This window comes from Hevea brasiliensis, chromosome 2 (genome assembly GCF_030052815.1).
Source record: "Hevea brasiliensis isolate MT/VB/25A 57/8 chromosome 2, ASM3005281v1, whole genome shotgun sequence".
Classification (NCBI taxonomy): Eukaryota; Viridiplantae; Streptophyta; class Magnoliopsida; order Malpighiales; family Euphorbiaceae; genus Hevea; species Hevea brasiliensis.
Window position 1 is genome coordinate 75,701,796 of NC_079494.1, and position 22,870 is coordinate 75,724,665.

The window sequence follows — 22,870 nt, forward strand, 5'->3', positions numbered from 1 at the left end:
TATATATATATATATACTCAAAGAGACATTTTTGTAATTAAAATGAGAAAAATATTTTTCAATTGAATGGAGGATTATCTCTATATTGTATAAAAAAATCCTATTATATGTTATTCATAATTTGAGTAAGATTTCTAATTAAATTAGAATTGAGGAGATTAATATTATAAATAGTAATATTGTTACTCATAGAATGATAAACTTAAGCCTAAGGTGGAGAAAAGAAATAAAATTCAAAAGTAAATAATTCTTATTCATTTAATAAAGATTTATTGCCTATATAGTTGAAAACAATCTTTACAATATATATTATAGTTAAACTAATAAATATATTAGATTATATTTAGAAGAGAATGTGAATGATTAACTAATGTATTTAGTATAAATAATTTTTGTGAGAATTCTACTGACAATAATTAGGTTGATGAGTAGATAACTTGAACTCGTAATTAATTATTAACTTTTAAAAGATAATGGAAAATGATATACTTATAAATATAGTTCTATATTAAAAGGATGAACTATATAAATATTAATATTTAATATATTTATTTTTAATTTTTTTTAGTTTACACATTTCCATAATCCATAATATTCATACATCTTTACTCATCTTAAAATTTAGAATCGTAAATGATGGTGGTGTCACCATTCTTTTTAATTCCAGACTTTAAAAAAAAAATTAACATAAATGAATGTTCAACTCAATTAGTGTATATCAAATAATAATATACATGACATCTATAAAATGTACATTGTATCGTTTAGTAGTAAGTTTATTTTCCTTAACACCTTGACGATTGATGAGGGTGGAACGATGAGGACTAGAGTGGAAGCAGGGTTTCTCTAACAAGCTTCTAGGTGAAAGAGGGAGGAATAAATCGAATCCCACATTAGCAAGAGCGGAAAAAAAAAAAAGGTTAAAGAGATGCGCATAAAAAATTTTCAAATTATTTTGTTTATATTTTAGAAATTTTTTTTGTGATATTTCAGATAGGGCGTGAGAAATCTAGTTAAAATCATTTTTTTTCACAATTATTATTTAAAAAAATTTTAAATATATTAATTATACAATATTAAAATGTATTTTTTAAATAAAATTTAATATATTTTAATTATAAAAATAGTTAAACAATAGTTTCAAATTGTTTTTTTCTTTTTTTTTTTTTTCCCTCTCGTAACATGTAAAAGGATATTATCCACAACCTAGTTTCAGCCGCTCTGAAACTCCACGCCAAATGTGATATACAACACCAATTTCTGATAAATAATTCCCCAGGAAAAGGGAGCACTGAGTCGCGGTTGGCGAATAATGTGGATGATGGAAGTATGGGCAGCTTATGTTCAAACATTAATTTTCTAATTTGGATTAAGTTCAGATCATTGTTGTACGGAGAAAACTCCATTTCATTTTTCTCCTGTCTCTTTCTCCTACTTTCCTTGCTACATTATCCGATGCACCCACCATTCTAGCTGTTGCCATAAGCTGTGAATACTTGAACCTGAAGGCCATTTTTTACCCAACTTGAAGTTAAGATTAACTCACTTGCAATGATTGTAATGATTGTACAGAGAAAAAATTATATTTAAAATAGATGAAAATTACATATTTGTATTTTGAATTTACACCAACAAGAAAACATTTGTAGGCCTTATAATACTTAAAACGAGGATATGGTATATATCTACTTCAGTTGGTGTTTTGCTTACCATTTGAGTACTATGGGTGGAGGAAGTCTCTGATGCTAAGGTGGAGGCTGCATCTCTAGGGCTTAAAAAGTTGGCCATCCTTGTGCCGCCACCGCTGCTAAAAAAGAGTGAGACATGGAGCTCTGCTTCTCCTTTGGCTTCTTCCCCTTGGTTTTTTTTTTTTTCCTTGACCTCATGGCTTGACTGCTCTTCACTATTATTAGTTTTCCTTTTTTGGCTACTATTGTGATGTTTAGATGACGGAGACTCTTTTTCTTCGAGTTTCTTCTTGCTGAACGACTCCCTTAAGTGTGACCCGTGTTGTTGGTGGATATCTGCAACGGATTTTCTATCCGTTGTTGGTGTGCCCCAGATTTGCTGGAGTGGGGCTGGGGATCCGGATTGAGCTTCAATTGTAATTCTTGTATTGGGCCTCTGGTAATTATAGTTAAGATCCTTAAAAAGATTTAGGGCTTTTTAAGATGTATTCTCTACCTTTAACAGGCCTTTTAATAAATTATTATCTTTGAAAGGAAAAAGTCTTATTTTCCATGATCCTCCCTTCTTTCAACTCCACTTCCATCATCTGTTCTGTCTCTCTCCTACTTTCCCTGCGATACTATCCCATGCACCCAATATTCTAGCTGCCATGAGCTGTAAATACTTAAAACCAAAGGCCATTTTTATTCAACTTGAAATTAAGATTAACTCACTAATTTGCATTGATTATATTGTGTAATCATATATAAAAAAGATAAAAATCACATATTTATATCTTAAATTAATAATTATTTTCCATCGATATTATTGTCTTGGATTATCTTCTGTCTCTTTCAACTCTCCTACATTACTACATCCCATGCACCCACTACTCCAGCTACCATGAGCTGCTGCTACTTTAATCTAACAGCCATTTTACCCAACTGTGAAATTAAGACTAACCGACTAGCCTGCAATGATTCCTGGTAATATTATTGCCTCTGATTTATATTTTTGACCAAAAAAAAAAAAGCATTAAAAATCATCATTCATCAATATATGTACATGCATATTTTTTGATACATCTTTTACAAACAAGTTATTAAAATCGCCTTTAGAGCAGTAAAATTTCGAATCCCAGTATTAGTGGTAACTAATTGTACCAAAATAATTGTAGATCTTTTCACCGTTAGATCGAAATTTCCAATCTCAAACATTGATTATTTTTATTTTTTTGTTATTCCTCATAAACCAGCACAGGGGAACAGCATAATTAAGAAAGGATGCCCCAAGGAATTTTCATTTGCCATCACAAACTCATGACCAGCATTCTTAATGAGATGCAAATAAGCTAATTTCAAATGACAAGTTGAATGGCTTTTAAATGAAAGGCCAGCATTACTGATTGTTTCAAAGCAAGTTTCTCTCACCAGGTAAGGTTTTGATACTAAATTTAACTCGCAAATGCCTAATTAATCAAGTTCATGTCAAATCACAGCTAGAAAGAGAGTAATTGAAGGTGTATAAAGAGAAAATAACAAGTTTAAATTGCTTTTCAGGTTTCTATATGAGGCACATACATGCAATTCTCTGCTCCACTTGGTTGCCCCAAATGCATGGTTGAATATACACACTAGACAAGTGATTGTCCAAAAAGTCTTACCTACTCATTTGCAGCTTCCTATTGCTGGGCAGGATCAGTTGAAACGTCGAAACCGGGAGGGATGAAAACAACATCATCCCAGGTTGAAGTAGAACTATCCTGCAAAAAATTTTATATTATAATATTTTAGATTTGCTATTCAAAATCATCCCATTTTATGAACAGAAAATGAAATTAAAGATATCATGAAATATCATTATGAACTCGCCACTCTAAACAGCTGTATTGTATATGGCATACTCAACTCAACTAAGCCTTTATCCCAAAAATTTGGGGTCGGCTGTATTATATATGGCATAATTTATTTATTTATGGCCATCTGTTATCTACGTTATCCACTATGGCTTCAAAACAATCTTTTTGCAGAAAGCTTCCTTACCTTCATAGACTTGATTATTTCTTCAAAAACGGCAACCTACAAAACAAAGGACAACATATTGTGAAAAGGATGAAGCTTGCCAACATAGAGGCATCAAAAACCATACCTGAATATCCCCCTGCCTAAATGCAGGATTTAATTTTTTCTGCTGGCGTGAAGCCCGCCTTAGAGATTTTTCTAAATCCTCCTGAACAAGTGCAAGAAAAATTAATGGTTACAACACAGTTGACTAGAATAATGCATGTCAAGAAAGCCTTTCTTCTCTGCTAACCTTTCGAAAGAATACAGGACGGTATCTCTTGTTTTGGCTTCTCAATACCAAACTTCTTGACTGCATTTCAAACATTTCAACCATTAAAACTTGAACTTAGAAATTTAAGAAATTTTGAAAGAAAGTACACGCAAGACAAGCGCTGCTGGTGGGCAAGGAAGTTCCAATTATGTAACTAGCAAAGAAACATTAGAGATATTAGGGAGAACACCAATGTGGAACACTGGATATCCACATGAGAAATGCAAATAAAATAACTTGAGTAGGTAATTGACAAGAAGTACCATCAAGGTAATCCAATCCGGAGAGAAGAAAAGAGAGAAGGAGAAGTGATCAATTGAAAGAATCCACAAATGAAACACATAAAGGTCCACTAAGAAAATGAAGTGGAGTGAGGTGATAAATGAAGATTACTTCAGCTAAGCATGTATCCTATAAAATGCATAATTGACGTTTGGATCTACCATGAAAGGTTAAAGAGATGTGGGCACTCCTTAATGAACCACACTCCAAACCCTTCATGCCAAACTCTCAAAATCATCTCAATAATCTAAAATTAGTCCTGAAATCCTGCCACAAATTTTAGATATTAATCTCATGCATAGCTTGACCATATCCTGAAACTACAGTACTACCCAAGTAGCATGATCGGTTGTTCTGTGCAACAGTCTGTTTGCAATATCCTTATCTATTATTTTGGAGATTTATGATTCATCCATTCCACTAATTAAATTTCAATGAAATAGATCTACAAGAACAATAAGTTTTAATAATTAATTCAAATAAACTCAACTCAACTAAACTAAGCCTTTATCCAAAAAATTTGGGGTTGGCTATATGGATTCTCTTTCTTCACTCTAAACCATTTTGGGTTAAATCCTCGGAAATGTACAATGCTTCTAGATCATGTTGTACTACTCTCCTCCAAGTTAGTTTAGGTCTACCCCTTCTTTTCTTTCTATTATCTACCCTAACGTGCTTTACTTGTCTAACTAGAGCCTCCGTATGTCTACGCTTCACACGACCAAACCACCTTAATCTCCCTTCTCTTAACTTATCATCAATTGGTACCACTCCTACATTTTCTCTAATACTCTCATTACAGACTTTATCTAGTCTAATATGGCCATTCATCCACCTTAACATTCTCATCTCCGCAACTCTTATCTTAGACGCATACGACTCCTTCAGTGCCCAACACTCACTACCATATAACATGACCGATCGTATGGCTGTACGGTAAAATTTTCCTTTCAACTTATTAGGAATCTTGCGATCACATAAAACTCTCGTGGCACGTCTCCACTTCAACCATCCGGTTTTAATCCTATAATTAACATCCTCCTCACATCCTCCATCTACTTGAAGGAATGAGCCGAAATATTTAAAGTGATTACTTTGGGACAGTATCACTCCATCCAAACTAACTCCTTCCCTATCACCAATTCAGCCTTCACTGAACTTGCAATGCATGTATTCTATCTTCGTTCTACTTAACTTAAAGCCCTTTGACTCTAGAGTACTTCTTCAAAGCTCTAACTTTCTATTAACTCCTTCTTGCTTCTCATCTATCAGAACTATATCATCCGCAAACATCATGCACCAAGGAATACTCTCTTGTATATGTTTCGTTAATTCATCTAAAACTAATGTAAAAAGGTAAGGGCTTACAGCTGAACCTTGGTGTAATCCAACTGAGACAGGAAAATCTCTTGTATCCCCTCCCACTGTGTGCATAATAGTAGTTGCTCCTTCATACATGTCTTTCAACACTTGTATGTACCTAATAGATACCCTCTTTTGTTCTAACACTCTCCATAAGACATCTCTTGAAACACTATCATAAACCTTCTCCAAATCGATAAAAACCATATGTAAATGTTTCCTAGCATCTCTATATTTCTCCATCAAGCTTCTGATGAGAAAGATCGCTTCCATAGTTGAACGACTAGGCATGAAGCCAAATTGATTGGGAGAGATAGAAGTATCATGACATAGTCGATGTTCCACAACTCTCTCCCACAACTTCATAGTATGGCTCATGAGTTTAATTTCCGTATAGTTTGAGCAACTTTGTATGTCTCCCTTATTTTTAAAAATAGGTCCTAAAATACTCCTCCATTCATCAGGCATTTTCTTTAAATTTAGAATCTTATTAAACAATTTAGTTAACCATGCCACTCCCATATCTTCCAAACACTTTCACACTTCAATTGGTATTCCATCGGATCCACAGGCTTTACCCACTTTCATTCTCTTAAGTGCTTCCTTTACTTCTAAAGATCTAATCCTTCTAGTATAATTCACATTCTTTTCTATTGTTCTGTAGTCTATATTCACGCTATTACCATTTTGACTATTATTAAAGAGATCATCAAAATAATTTCTCCATTTTTCTTTAATGTCCTCATCTTTCACCAACATTTTTCCTTCTTTATCCTTAATACACCCAACTTGATTGAGATCTTGACATTTCTTTTCTTTCCTCCTTACTAATCTATGAATATCTTTCTCCCCTTCTTTAGTTCCAAGTTTCTTATATAACTTTTCAAAGGCCTGCGCTCTTGCTTGACTAACTGCCTTTTTTGCTTCTTTCTTTGCTATCTTGCACTATTCATAAGCCCCATTATTATCACACTTAGGTAATTTCTTATAACATTCTTTCTTTCTCTTCACTGCCTTTTGTACTTCCTCATTCCACCACCATCTCTCTTTTGAGCATGGTCTATGTCCTCTAGACTCTCTAAATACTTTTCTAGCTACTTCTCTAATCTTTGATGCCATCTGTATCCACATATCATTGGCCTCCATATCCAGCTTCCATGCTTCGGACTCGAGAAACTCATTTTTGAACTTCACTTGCTTTACTCATTTGAGCTCCCACCACTTTGTTCGAGCTACACTATTTCTTGTAACCTTACTTGAATTATTCTTAAACTTGACATCCAATACCACTAACCGATGTTGACTTGTTAAAACCTCTCCCGGAATGACCTTATAATCCTTGCATAGAGCTTTATTTGTCTTCCTAGTTAAGAGAGAGTCAATTTGGCTTCTGTGTTGTCCACTTTTGAAAGTCACTAAATGTGACTCTTTTTATAAAGTAGGTATTTGCTAGTATTAGGTCGTATGCCATAACAAAATCCAGAATGTTTTTTCCCTCTTCATTTCGGTTGTCAAATCCAAAACCTCCATGAACATTCTCATAACCTTGCCTATCACTTTTTACATGTCCATTCAAATCTCCACCGATGAAAACATTCTCTTCATTCGGTATGCTTTGCATTAGATCATCCATATCTTCCCAAAACCTTTGTTTACTCTCACTATCTAATCCTATTTCTAGGGCATAAGCACTAACTACATTTATTGTTTCTCCTTCTAGTACTAGCTTTACTAGTATAATTCTATCTCCTACTCTTTTCACAGCTATTACAGCATCTTTCAACGTCCTGTCTATGATTATGCCCACACCGTTTTTATTTCTCTCATTACCGATAAACCACAATTTGTACCCTGAATTACCCACTTCCTTACTTTTCTCTCCTACTCATTTAGTCTCCTGAATGCAAGCAATATTCACCATTCTCCTTTCCAAGGTATCCACAAGCTCCATTAATTTTTCTGTAAGTGATCCAATATCCCAAGCACCAACCCTGATTCTCCTCCTATCATGTTCCTTCCTAATTGATCTTTTTCTATGATATCTTCTATTGTTCTCTATGCCTGTCTGGTGTTCTATTCTACTATCTGTTCTACTATCTGTTCTATGAACCAACTTCTTTACCCACACCCGTCCATGATGTGGGAACCCTTGCTCATTAACAAATATGTACACCATTTATTATTAGAATAGTCGAAATATAAAATAAAATTTCATGCATCTACAATGAACAAATAAGCTCAAAACTAAAGTCAAATTCTCATTTATGGCCAATGCTTTATTTGCATAATTATGTACACCAAATTTAACACTTGTATCAGTTATGGGCAACTCTCAAGGGACCCTAACTAGGCATATGCAGATGCATATATCAAGTGCAATTGACAACATCCAAAGTGCTGCTGGAGCAAGTGATGCAAGTAAACGATTATGGATGGGAAGAAATGCAATAGATGAAAATGATTCAATTGGTATGGATTGGAAGGAATGGACAAAGTGCATTAATGTTATGCACTAGAGAAAGGTGCAATTGGTGATGGTCAATAAGGAACTAATCCAAAATTGATTTTGAGGATTTTGCCAATGGTTAACATGCTTGGACTGGGTGCAAAGACACCTCAGGCAAGAGGCAACATAGGCGAGGGGCAAATTGCCTCAAGCACCAACAGGTGGGCGACATGCATGGCCAAGGCTCAGCCAGGTGTACCTCGCGTATGCCAACCCCCTTAGCCCCAGTAAATAAAACCAAATTGCATACAGCCAAACAGAAGAGGGGCTGCCGCTTGTGCACCTTCTTTGCTTCTCCAGACTCCAGGCATGCATGAGAAATAACTACTAACCAGTCAGAGAGGAGGGAAGCCACATGCACTGGTCATGTTTGCCTGATTGTTTTATTTGGCAAGAGGAGCTAAGGAGTGAGTACAATCCAGTGTATTTGGGTTTTGTAAATATGGAACAATAAATGAGAAGATAGTACTTATCTTGCTACAAAAGGCATGGGAGAAATAAGGTCATGAACTCAAGGAATATGATTGACCAACAAATGAATTTCATTCTCTATGAAGATTTTAAATTTAGAGTGACAAAAAAAAATGATTTTTACTTTTATAAACCATTTTATTATAAATTAATAATTATTAATACTATAAAAATAATTTAAAAAATTGTAATCACTGATGTTTTATATTCTAAAATAAGTATTCAGTTCTTAGAGACTTACACTATTAGATGCTAACTAAATAATTGAGTGTTATAAAATATTTAACTAAAACATATATATATCACACTAAATTAGTAAATGAGTATAAAATACTCGATATATGTATAATCATTCATTAATTGAATAAACACACTCCATTATATGAAATTAATTAATTTAGTACATATTTGATCTATTGTGTTAATGTAAATAATGTTTGAATTTAAGTGTTTATTGTGGTAAAATTATTTGATGGATTTTTCTCATTTTTGCATCTCATCTCACTTAGGCTCGTGCCTGCACCTTACATCTAGGCTTCAAAACACCTTGGCGCCTTAGTGTGCCTTGTGCCTTTAATAACTATGATTAATATTGGCTAAAATTGATGCCAATGCTGAAATTGGAGTATATAATTAATAAAAACAAAAACGTTGACTGCAATTGAGAATTGGGAGAATTTCTTGTATTTATTTGATCATTAGTCCTTAGTTAGGGCTGCATCATTAGTGCCTATGTTATAGCCCAACTTATAGTCTAATTTATTTCTGTATAGATAGCCTCTTACATATATATATATGATAGAATTAAAGCCGGATGGTTGAAGTGGAGACGTGCCACGGGAGTTTTATGTAATCGCAAGATTCCCAATAAGTTGAAAGGAAAATTTTACCTTACAGTCATACGACCGACCATGTTATATGGTAGTGAGTGTTGGGCACTGAAGAAGTCGTACGTATCTAAGATAAGAGTTGCGGAGATGAGAATGTTAAGGTGAATAAGTGGCCATACTAGACTAGATAAAGTCCGCAATGAGAGTATTAGAGAAAAGGTAAGAGTGATACCAATTGAGGATAAGTTGAGAGAAGGGAGATTGAGGTGGTTTGGTCATGTGAAGCGTAGACATATGGAGGCTTCAGTTAGATAAGTAGAGCACATTACGTTAGAGGATAAAAAGAAAAAAAATGGTAGACCTAAACTGAATTGGAGGAAAGTAGTACAACATGACCTAAAAGCATTACACATTTCCGAGGATTTAACCCAAAACCGTTTAGAGTGGAGAAAGAGAATCCATATAGCCGACCCCAAATTTTTGGAATAAAGGCTTGATTGAGTTGAGTTAAGTATATATATATATATATATGTATAGGATGTAATGCTACATAGGACATCAAGTTATTGTACATTGGTAGGAGGTAATCTAGTAGATTGGAAAAGCAAGAAGCAAACAGTTGTATCTATATCTAGTGCTGACGCCAAATACCGTGCCATGGATCAAACCACACGTGAACTAATATGATTGAAGATACTGCTAGAAGATTGGTATTATATATATTAAATCACTAGCTAAAATTAGGGGATTGCATCATGCATTCTAGGCTAGGATTATTAATTATGCATACTATTAAGGATTAAATCATGCACATAATTATAGGATTAATTGTAGATACTAATTGTACATAAGTTTGTTAAGGAGTTGATGGACCATTTAGATTTCTTATATTTTTTTCTCGTATTTATGAGGTAAGGTGTTCTATAGTGCAAAGAAACAAGATAGGTTTCTCACGACTTGTTTTATGAATTTTAAACAACTGCATGAGAAGCTTAATGTTTTGTTACCTTTTAGTCCTGATGTGAAAATTCAGCAAGCTAACTGGGAGAAAATGGCTGTTAGAACTTTCCTTGTAGATCTTCCTCTAGAATTTCAGACTGCCAAATCTTAAATTCTCTCTATTACGCTGGTTATCTTTATTACTATAAGGTCTTGCCCTGTTTCCTCCTCTATTACCCTACCATTTAGTTTCAGTACAATTAACAAGAGCACCATTAGCAGGTTGAAAAAATTGAGAACTTTTCATAATAAGTACCCTAGCAAAAGTGTCATGCAAAGAGGAAATCTCAGAACTGGAGAGAAAGCCCGACTTGTGATTACAGGATATGCTCAAACTGATAGGATCGATTACTCTAATACATTCTCTCTTATGGCTAAACTTGTTTTGTTCACTTGTTCATTGCTCAGGTAGCCGTCTATGATTGGCAATTACACTAATTGGATATCAAGAATGCTTTTTTCCATGGCGACCTTTAGGAGAAGGTTTCTATAGAGCAACCACTTAGTTTTGTTGCTTAAAGAGAGGGGTAAAGTTTGCAAGCTTCGAAAGTCCTTTCATGGCTTGACTCGAGCTTGGTTTGAGAGATTTAGTTAAGTGGTACAGGAGTTTAGTATGCCAAAAATTAAATATAATCATTTCGTGTTTTATAGGCAATCTGCGACTAGCCTAATCTTGTTAGTGGCATATGTAGACGATATTGTCATCAATATGAGTGACTCTACAAGTCTCTCATCTCTAAAATCCTTTCAACAAGTTTCAAACAAAAGACTTAAGTTTGCTTACGTACCTTTTAGGCATTGAAGTTACAAGATGTTAAGAAAGGCATTTTCTTATCTTAGAGAAAGTATGTCCTTGACTTATTAGCAAAAATAAGGAGGTTAGGTGCTAAGCCTTGCAGTGCAATGGTGAGTTGTTTGAAGATCTTGAGATGTATTGGAGATTGGAGGGAAAATTAAACTATCTTACATTGGCTTGCCCTAACATTGCATTTGACAAAAGTATGTAATTACAATTTTTGGATCAAACTATAATTTGTTTCATATTTACATTTTATGTGAAGTTAAATTAACAATATAAGATATAATATTGACACATTTCAAATATTATTAATACAAATAAATGTACTATCATATAAGATTTATTACTAAGATGTATTGGAAACAACAAATAATTGAACATTGCTTAAAAATATTTTAACAAGTGTTAATTGATATTATATGAATAAAATTAAAATTAATACATGCATCACACAGCTTAGTGCCTAGCTAAACAATATATAGAGACTCAGCATCAGAAAACCTAAAATGGGTATACTTTAGAAAGGTAATCAATCACTCAACGATCATGCATCGATTTTTGTACTTTTCATAGTCATGTTCAAGCATATAATATTCAGTACATTAGATACAAAAATGTAATTAAGATAGTGTTATGGTCCCGGCTAACGGATCTAGTTATGGGTCGATGGGTAGTAGGAGGGGTTGGTGTTTGGGTGTTTGGGTTAGGGTGTTTCCTTGAGTGACCTATGGTGGAAGACAAGAAAAAGTCAGACTTGTTAAAGGGAGCCTGAAACCTCAGTCAAGAAGACTTAAATTGGGTTTTAACAGTCTGTTTTATTCCATCAGATTTGCTGAATATATACAAGTGCAGAAATAACTATTCCCTACATACAAGGAGCACTACTTCTATATGGAGGAATAACCTCCCACTAACAACAAGAAAATAGGAAAATGGAGGAATACCCTCCTACAATGCAGGAATGTTGAAACAGAATCAAAACAGAAAGAGAACAACTATCACGACTAATTCAGCCACTCAATTACTGGTGACTTGGATTTAGGACCATGGATATAACGGGAATATACTTGCAGGGGTTTGGTAACATTACTTCCCGCCCCCAATGGAAGCTTGTCCGCAAGCTTGAAGTCTGGAAACTTGTCTGTTATATGCTGGACCCTTTCCCCTGAAGCATCTGTGGTGAAGAATGACTCAATGAATTAAAACCTCCGAATTCCTCCTTTGATACGATGATCGAGCGGCTAAAGGATGGACAGGATCCTCCAAAAGAATGGTAGGTGGTAATGTTGGAGTGACAGTGGCCGGCATGATAAGGCTTGAGATAGGAAACATGGAAAACAGGGTGGATCTTGGACTCTGCTGGAAGGTCTAGTTTATAGGCCATGGTGCCAATGCATTCCAGAACCCGAAAGGGTCCGTAAAACCTGGCGGACAGCTTGTGATTAGTTCTTTTTGCAACTGACTGTTGTCTATACGCCTTTAAACGCAGCAGGACCATGTCACCAACTTTAAAATCCAGCGAGCGGTGAGACTGATCATAAGTGGCTTTCATCTTGTTTTGGGCTTGTAATGATTTTTGGCGAAGTAGGTGCGACATGTCATCCGTTGGCGCGAGCAGTATCAACCGCTTCAATTGAAGAACTGCCATGCAAGTAAGATAATAGTCGAGGAGGTGGTCGACCATAAACAGTCTCAAAAGGTGTGGATTTAAGTGAGGTATGGTAGCTGGTGTTGTAGCAGTATTCAGCCCAAGACAACCAATCAATCCACTTTGATGGCGATGAACTAGTGAAACAGCGGAGATACATTTCAACAGTACGGTTCACAACCTCTGTCTGTCCGTCAAATTGTGGATGATAAGAGGAACTGAAACACAGCTTGGTCCCACATAAACGGAATAATTCTTTCCAAAAAGAACTTGTGAAAGTCACATCCCTGTCACTGACCATAGTTTCTGGCAACCCATGTAATTTAAAAATGTTGTCAAAGAAGGTGCGAGCAACACTTACAGCGGTGTACGGGTGAGTGAGAGCAAAAAAATGTCCGTACTTTGAGAACCGATCAACGACAACCATTAAAACATTCTTTCCGCGTGAAGTGGGAATGCCTTCTATGAAGTCAATGGAGATATCAGCCCAAATTTGAGTGGGAACGGGCAAAGGTTGAAGGAGTCCCGCCGGTTGTAGTGTGTCAATTTTATGCCGTTGACATACATCACAAGAACGCACAAAATCCCTTACGAAATTTTTCATCCCCTGCCAATAGAAATCTCTAGTGATTCTGTATAATGTCTTCTGGTAACCTTCATGACTTTGGTTGTGAAGAGCACTAACAACCAATTTGAATTGATGGGGAATTGGGAGGCAGGTAAACTCTGTTATTGTAGAAGAGTAACCCATCCCGAAAAACCCATTTTGAAGCGACTGTTCCATTGGTAATTGCAGAGATTTGTTGCTGAATTGCTGATGAATCACTATGTTCCTTCCGAATTTCATCAAACAAACTGAGTTGAGGCATGGAAACAGCCATAAGGATTGAATCATCGGCATTCCGTCGAGAAAGAGCGTCCGCCACCACATTAGATTTGCCACGTATTCAACGAAAAGAAAAACCGAGCTTGCTAATCCAATGTTGTTGAGTTCTTTGAGAGATGGCGCGCTCAAGCGTATATTTCAATGTATAATGATCTGTCAGAACAATAAATTCACGTCCCCACAGATAGGAATGCCAATGCTTTAGTGCCTTCACTAAGCCAATCAATTCTCGCCGTAAGCCGGAAGATTTTGATGACGAGCTGCCAAGGAACGGCTGAAATATGCGACTGGCCGGTTGTGTTGTAACAAGACTGCTCCAATCCCTGTACCAGAAGCGTCACATTCTATAACAAAAGTTAGATCAAAATTCGGTAGAAGCAGGATTGGAGTAGATGTCAAGGCTGCCTTTAACTTCTAGAATGCATCGATAGCGTGATCAGTCCAGTGGAAGTTGTTTTTACGCAGCATAGCAGTGAGGGGGGCGACAATGATGCCGTAATTCTGCACAAACTTGCGATAATAACCTGTGAGCCCTAGGAATCCACGTAACCCACGAATGGTGTTGGGCTTTGGCCATTCTAATACAACTTTGGGTGATCCACCTGCACTCCTTGGAAAGAAATAATATGACCCAAATAGGAAATCTGAGATTGACCTAAGACACACTTCGACCGTTTGAGGACCAATTGGTTCTGTAACAGCAATTGGAAAACCAGCCGCAAATGGTGGATGTGTTCTGCCCAGGATTGACTGAAAACCAAAATATCGTCAAAAAAGACGAGTACAAATTTTCGTAAGTAAAGTTGGAATACCTCGTTCATTAGGGCCTGAAAAGTTGAGGAAGCGTTGGATAATCCAAACGGCATCACCAGGAATTCAAAGTGTCCGTGGTGAGTGCGGAAGGCAGTTTTCTTTATATCAGCAGGATGCATCCCCACCTGAAAGTAACCCGAAAGCAGATCTAACTTTGAGAAGAACTTAGCTCCACCCAATTCCTCCAATAATTCGTCAATAACCGGAATAGGGAATTTGTCTTTGATGGTTTTGGCGTTTAATTCTCTGTAATCAACACAAAGGCGCCAGGAACCATCTTTGGGAACCGTAATCACCGGCGAGAATGGGGGACGGATTATACCCTACTGTAACATTGCAGCACATTGCTTTTCAATTTCGTCCTTCTGACCATGAGGGTAACGGTATGGTCGAACTACCACAGGACCAGCTCCGGGGATTTAGGGAATACGATAATCACAAGATCTGAGCATTGAATAAAGAAGCAAATTCCGCCAATAATTTCTAGAGTTGGATGTCCATGAAATCGCATGTTGTTCTGGGAAGAGCTTGAAGAAGTAATACTGCAATGTCACTAAGTGGCCGATAAAAGCTCATGCTCATAACGGTGAAATCCATGGGTCCCAAGGTTGAAGCCAATTAACCCCAAAACCATATCGAAATTGGTTAAGGTAAAACAAACAAATCAACCATGAAAGAATTAAACTTGAAGGACCTAATTCCCTTACAAATACAGGCTAGTAAGTTGCTCGCCATTGGCAACGCGTGTACCTTTAAACCATTTTGTTTACCACATTCGGTTCCTCAACTTTTGCAACAAAGCGTGAGTAGTCGATGAGGATCAAGACTTGCCCAAGCATCCAAGCGCCTATCAACCTCATGGATCGGGATTTGAATCCCAAGAATGGCATTCAAAGAAATTTGATCACCGTGAAATCCTCTACATCTTCCGTCTCTTCCAAATCAATCGAACAATTTCTTACATTGATGGCCTCGAACAAACCGCTCATCACAATTAAAGCAGTCCTTTCTTTCGCCTCTCCTCCATTTCATCAGGGACACGCCTCACTATCCGATTGGCGCGGTTGTCAGGTGGAATTGCAGCACGACGAGTATCCCTCGCAGCTGAAGAACGTGAAAACAGTTTGCGTTCATACAGCCGAGAAATGCTCATAGCATTAACCAAGTCGGTGGGATGGTGAAGCTCCACTTCAACCGCAATGGAGTCTTGTAAACCACTGAGGTATAATTGGACCTTCTGGTGTTGAGTGAGAGTTCCAGACACAAGAGCCTCAAACCGATTACGATAATCCGCGACCCCATTTGCTTGATTTAGCTAATTCACCAAGTTTGTTGCATGATTGGAAGCCCAAAGCGGAGGTTACATTGGTGAGAAAACTCACTCAAGAGGGATTCGAATGTCATCCCATGTACCAAAGTTGGGCAATTCCTTCGAGATGGTATGAAGCTAAAGCGACCATCTCTTCTTAGGAGTTTGTTGGTCTTTGAAAGAAGTGTTTGCAACGGTTTAGCCATCCCAAAGGGTCATCTTTCCCATCATAGCGAGGAAAATCCAGTTTTGTGAATTTCGGTACAAACGAGCTTCCTTGATTTTTGAATTCGCGATGCAGAAATTCCCTTATCTCTCCGTAAGCTTGCTGGACTTCGATTGCTCTTGGTTTGGAAATCCTTTTAGTGGATTCCCATTCTGAGTTAGAGCATCGAATTTGGCGTGCAGTTCCTTGTTGGATTGTTGCTCGGCTAATAACAAGTTAAAGAGCTTAGCCAGCTGGTCTTGAACAGAATCTCCCATAACTGCAGGCTCTGATACCAAACTGTTATGGTCCCAGCTAACGGATCTAGTTATGGGTCGATGGGTAGTAGGAGGGGTTGGTGTTTGGGTGTTTGGGTTAGGGTGTTTCCTTGAGCGACCTATGGTGGAAGACAAGAAAAAGTCAGACTCGTTAAAGGGAGCCTGAAACCTCAGTCAAGAAGACTTAAATTGGGTTTTAACAGTCTGTTTTATTCCATCAGATTTGCTGTATATATACAAGTGCAGAAATAACTACTCCCTACATACAAGGAGCACTACTTCTATATGAAGGAATAACCTCTCACTAACAACAAGAAAATAGGAAAATGGAGGAATACCCTCCTACAATGCAGGAATGTTGAAACAGAATCAAAACAGAAAGAGAACAACTACTGCTGACTAATTCAGCCACTCAATTACTGGTGACTTGGATTTAGGACCATGGGTATAACGGGAATATACTTGCAGGGGTTTGGTAACAGACAGCTTTAGAATATGGTAGAAAATGCTATCTTACTTCTGAGCCATTTATTAATTCTCATAATACTCCCTCCATCCCATAAAGATTGGCCTATTTCTATTGTCACATAGTTTTAAGAAAATGTAGTTAATATCGTTAAAGCATTACATTTTATTTAGTCTTTTTCTAATATATCCTCCACTCATGTTGATCCATTAAAAATTAAATGGCCCATGTTACTAAATTATTCTTGGAACTAATGAATTTTAATTTTTCAGTCCATATCAAACAGGGGCATATTAATGAACTAATAAATAAACTACCATTTCAAAACAGGAAATGGCTTATAATTTGGATAGATAAAAACAAAAGTATCTTTATGGGACAGAAGCAGTAGCATTTTTTATATTCATTTACATAATCCCCAAAATGCAACATTCCTTGAACTTCAAATATAAAACCCATAGAAAAGCATATTAATTGGTACAGTAAATCTAAAATTGAAACCTGGAAAACTGGAACCCCAGAGAAGCCATCATCAGAAAATCCAGCCTTTTCCCTCTCCTAAAAACATAAATAAAAAAGGGGAAAAAAAATAAACACAAATGAATCAGATGTGGTATATATACCCATAAACACCCACATTGATGAGCAAAACTAATAGTGAAGAGTGAATTGGACAAAACACAATCTAATAACAATGAGGCAAAACAAATACTTGTTGATTGAAAGAATAACCCAAAAATAATATGTTCACAAACTTGAATGAAAGGCACTCATTAACAATACAGACCAATTGATATAAACTTGCATAAAAACATAGATATAAACAGTAGAGGTGGCATTGTTTTCTTTTGATATGAACTTGCATCAAAACATAGATATAAACAGTAGAGGTGGCAGCGTCCTTATTTTTTTGTCCTTTTGAGGTTGCTATTCTAGTCAATCTAGCTGTTGCATAGGCCAATCCAGTTTTTGCTTTTAATGTTTCTGTACATGAACTTGTTCCTTCGGCTCTTCTTGTTATTTCTATTTCCCGCTTGCTGCAGTACTAGTTCCAATTTCAATATTGGTTTTTCTATTTGCTTGTCTTGAAGGGTTTCTCACCGTGGATATTAGTTAATTTCTCTGACTTCTCAAATGTCTCCTCAGCCTTGGCATCAAATTATGGGGAAGGTTGGGCAGGGAAACACATTTGAGGGGAAGCAGGGATTTGAATCGTTGACTGATAACATCATGAGACAGACAATTGATTACTAGGCTGCTGATCAAATGACTCATTTTGAAGATCTTAACAAAGAGCTCAATATTTCATTCTAATTATACAAACTTTGAAGATCCCTAATTGGTAGAAAATTATGTAAGAGTAAGTAATTGGGATTTCTAAACAGTAAGCTATTGAAGAAATTCCAGCTTTAGGATGTTATCTCAGGTACAATCACAGTCTTTTGTTTTAGGATAGAATTTTCATGACCAATTGGTATGAGCTTGATTGGACTTGTACATCTCAAAACAGAAAAAAGGAAAAACAAAAACAAGAATTAAGATTACAAATCCTAACTTCTAGATGTCTTTACATCATTGTAGCTACAACTTTCTTACTACAGCTTAGCTTAGTTAAGGCCATAATGCCAGTGAACCAAAGAAGGTACACTATTGTAAACACAAATACCTAGTGATTTAAAAATTTCCCAATCATCAAATAGTGTTGAATGACCTAGAAGCATTACACATTTCCGAGGATTTAGCCCCAAATCGTTTAGAGTGGAGAAAGAGAATCCATATAGCTGACCCCAATAAATTTTTGGGATAAGGCTTAGTTGAGTGGAGTTGAGTTGAGTTATATCAAATAGTGTTGAGTGTTGACTCAATAACCATATGCTTCTTTGGCTAGGAATTTCCCCCTTTTACTAATTCCACAAGAAACTTGGTATTCCAAGAAGCCAAAAAAAAATCCACTGTACCCCAAATACCCATGCTTATATAAAGCAGAGCCTCAGATTCAGGTAGATACACATACACACCTCGTTTAAGAGGCAAGAATGGAATTAAAAGGTGAAGAGAAAAGAAGCTAACCCAAGGAAATAGGCATATACTCCAAACTAAGGGTTCCATGAAAATCAATCCATTTTGGAAGGATTGGACAGAATTAAATAAAAGTTCACTTATAATGCCTCAATTTTACCTTTCATGTGAAATACTAAATTTTCAGGATCAAATGTTCCTTTGTCAAGACAAGATAAAAATATGAATGTTGACTTCCTTCCATTCTCTTTTGTAACTAAACAAGAAGTAAAATACAGCTATCCTCCCTGTCTCTCATTCACCTCTTCCCTCCATTCCTTCATTCTTATTTCCTTCCACCCAACAGTTGTGTCAGTGCTAGTACTAATAGTGTAAACACTTTAGTGTGTATATAAATGGTGCATGGCCTTTTAAACATGTATATATATATATATATATATATATATATATATATATATATATATATATATATATATATATATCAGCGCATGCAATGATGCACCATTGTAGGCACAGATACACACTGCTGTGCCTCGCACATAAGCACACACATATCCCCATGCACCTAGAGTGCTGCTTATAAGCACCTGTGCAGAGGAGCACGGAATGCTACCATACAAAAAACAATTTTCGTGTAATATAAATAAATAATTAATTCCATGGTAATCTAAATGCAAAGAAGAATGTATACAGCTATTTTACATGAAGATAAGATCTCAAAATCACGACAGCCAAACGTTCTTCAAATTTTACTGCAAATCAATATACAGAATTTCTCATGTTGCAAAAATATACTCACGCTAAGGGCATTCCTGACTTGAGATGCCTCTGGTATCAACCTAAATGCCACCCCATCAACCTTTAGCTGAAAAACCTGCAACAAGCACCAAAATTAAAAGACAAATAAGAACAGCATAAATCAAATTGTAATATGCCAAAACTAAGAAAGGAAAAACAATAAGGAAAGTCAAAGATTTGCACCTTGTTTAAAGCAACCGGAACCACCTTAGACCCACTTTTTCTCATTCCAGGGTCCATGCTCTTCATTTGCTCAAGAAGCGCCTCAGCATCTTCCTTCTTGAAGCAAAGCAACCCCAGAGACTTCCCAGTGGAAACCCCGGAAACCAACACAAATTCTTCATTGGAATTGCTCAAAGCATACACAGGCACGCCTGCCAATCTCTCTTCAATGGTTTCAGTTGACAGAGAAGTACGAGATTGGCGAACTGGCTCGAATTGGGTCTTGGAATCCTGAGAAATTCGAGCCCAGACTGGGTTTTTGGATGAAGAGGGAGGATTTGGGTTGAAGCGAGAAACTGTATTGTCGATTACATGTTTTGGGAGGTTTTGAAGGTTGCAGAGAGAGGTTTGAAGGTGGGTTTGGAAGCAAGAGGGGTTGGGATTAAAGAGAGGGAATTCGGAGAGGTTTTGGAGGAAAGCAGAGCAATGGTTTTGGAGCCCGGTTAAGGCTTGGAGAGTGAGTTCTGGGAATTGCTTGGATGGTGAGAAATTTTTTTCGTTGTCCAGTTTGATGGAACTCATTTTCCGGGCAAGTGGATATTTGGGGGATGGATTTTGCAGAGATTATATGGTGCAAGGTAAAAGGCGATGAGTGGAGAGAGCAAAAATTCTGTACATGCAGCACAGACGAGGTTTTAGGTTTTTGAGGGGGTAAATAGTAATTTTAGGTATTCGAGAAAAACCCAAAAAAAGGGCAACTTACACTCAAGTCCCTCAAGTTTAGTAAAATAACAACTTAGTCCCTGGTATAAGTTTTAATAGTAATTTAGTGCTTAGGGTTTGAGTTTGCTAACAAATTGATCCCTCTGTTAAGTTTTAGTTCAATTTGCCATTAGTGATAAGTAAAATGACAAGTTTGGCCCTTCAATAAAAAAAATAAAAAAATAAATATAAATAAGATAACTCACATGTGCCCAATTCAAAAGATCCATTGATACTCACAGTATGTTTGGACATGTGAAAAAGGGAGAAGAAGGAAAATATCCAAAGCAAAATAAGATTGACAAGACAATTTTCTTTGTTTGAATAAGAGAAGGAAAATAAGGATGGAAGGGAAAACAAGCCCTATTTTCTCTTGAATATTTTCTCTTCGAATCAAAGAGAAAATAAGGAATTAGAGATGAAAAGTGGCCTTTTAATTGTGAAATTACATAATTACCTTGTTGATTTTTGTTGCCATTGTTTGCAACAGTGTTTAGAGCATTTTTCCTTTCTCACGAACTCTAGGGTTCACGAGAAAAGATTGTCCAAATCTAATCATCTACCAAAAATTCCTTCCAATCTACCATCACAAATCAAGCATGGATTTGCCTTCGTTGGGTTGTTTCTAGACCATAAATGGGAAGACTTCAAAAGATTGGACAACAAAGAGTGGTTGCCGAAGCTTCCCACCTCCATTGTGGGTGATTACGATGCCATTACTTTCAAACCAATACTTTGCATCACTTATGGTCACTCAAGAAGCGTTTAATACACAAGAGCACTATATTCCTTGCAAAGAGTTAAACTACAACTAACATAAATTGGTGAGCAAATTAACATTACCTTTGCTAAATTTTGATTCTAAACTTATTTGTTTGTTTCTTGTTTGGGTTCTGCACATTAGTCATGGAATTAATTTGTTCATTCTCTTTAATTAAGCAGAAATTACTAATTTGATTTATTCAGTCACCAAATTGTGGGGGTAAATAATTAACACCATATCATGAGGTCCTTTCTGTTGGAATATCCACCAGCCTTGCCTTTTTTTTCACTATTTCCCTTTTAATTTTCACTATTCAAATATTGACAATTGAAATTATGGTGGTTGAGATATTGCATATTTTGTACGGGGAAAGATTCATTATTATATTACTTGTTTTGGTCTTGGCTCTCTTATAAAAAAAGTTCTGATCAAGAGTACGGCCTGGTATAAGTAGTAGCCAATGCGGGATCAAGAGATAAAATAGTGTTTGGTTTTCCAAAACTCAAAAGAATTTGTATTTTCTTCTCTCTTTTTGTCAATAGTTTATCTTCTTTTCTTGTTTGCTATAATAAAATGTTTGCAGATTTTTTAACTTCTGTAGAGGTGGAGAGTGAAGATATACAACTTACTAGATAAATCAATAAGCTAATCTTGGTTACAGTATTTTGTAACAAGCTTTATTACTGGACATGACATCAAGGACTAAAAGGCTATTGGAGTAATGCCTGAGGCTTATGCACATTTGATTCTTAAAACCAAGGTGTTCACTTCTCAAGTATTGAACATTTATATATAAGTTGTAGTGCTTGAATTCCCTATGGACAATTAGCAGTCATTTGAATATGTTTAACTTAAGCAGCAAGAGAATTGTACAATAATGATTCTCAGAGTAAATTTGCAATTTGGAATTCCTAATGGACAATTAGCAGTCATTCAATGAGCTTATTATTTTCATAAAAGAAAAAAAGTTGATGCAAAAGCAACAAGTACATGCAATCTAATGTTGCAACATTATTACTGATGTCATTTGTGCTTTATGTATTAATGACATTGCAAATCTAAAAGTTTTGAGAATGTTGGCATCAGTCAAACTTATTCATTAAGTATTTTTGCTTATATAGCTTTTTGCTTGTTTTAAAATTGTGAAAATAGATCCACCTATGTTTTGTGCTACTTGAGATGGCCTTGTAGCTCAGTGTTGAGACTTTAGTTCATGGTAATTCAGGTTGTATTCATTGTTAGCCTAACAGGATAAATTTGTGGAGTTGGGGCTTAAAGTCATCTCATTAACTTGACAAAAGGCAAAAGAGAGCCGAGGCTAAGTTGAGGAATACAACTTTAGATCTGTATTCCTCAAGTTGATTTAGCGTTAAAAATTTCTTAGTTCTTGAGATCTATCATCTCTCTTATTATAAATGAGGAACATTTAATCATATGTGTGCTTTTCTCTAATACTCACTTGTGATGCTTGTAATATACAGACATCACACCTATGAAAAGCATGGCATCG

The 22,870-nt window shown here is 36.1% G+C and overlaps 1 protein-coding gene across 4 annotated transcripts; it reads right to left on the bottom strand.

Annotated features, from left to right (window-relative positions):
- Positions 1-1,177: 1,177 nt before the first annotated feature.
- Positions 1,178-20,527, bottom strand: LOC110664283 (protein TIC 22-like, chloroplastic). 4 transcript variants are annotated; one of them, XR_009143739.1, is made up of 9 exons: positions 19,857-20,527; positions 19,675-19,749; positions 17,358-17,414; positions 3,982-4,041; positions 3,817-3,897; positions 3,711-3,746; positions 3,332-3,430; positions 1,711-2,343; positions 1,178-1,502 (listed from the first exon to the last, which is right to left on the bottom strand). XR_009143739.1 is itself a non-coding variant. In XM_058135778.1 (8 exons), exons 1-7 carry the CDS (start codon positions 20,415-20,417, stop codon positions 3,350-3,352), a joined length of 951 nt encoding a protein of 316 aa, XP_057991761.1. In that variant the 5' UTR covers positions 20,418-20,527; the 3' UTR covers positions 1,595-2,343; positions 3,332-3,349. The 4 variants fall into 4 exon arrangements, 3 of the variants coding, with proteins under 3 accessions (XP_057991761.1, XP_057991765.1, XP_021679593.2); XM_058135778.1 differs by lacking the exon at positions 1,178-1,502 and having other exon boundaries at positions 1,595-2,343; XM_058135782.1 differs by lacking the exon at positions 1,178-1,502 and having other exon boundaries at positions 1,595-2,352.
- Between the last annotated feature and the right edge of the window lie 2,343 nt (positions 20,528-22,870).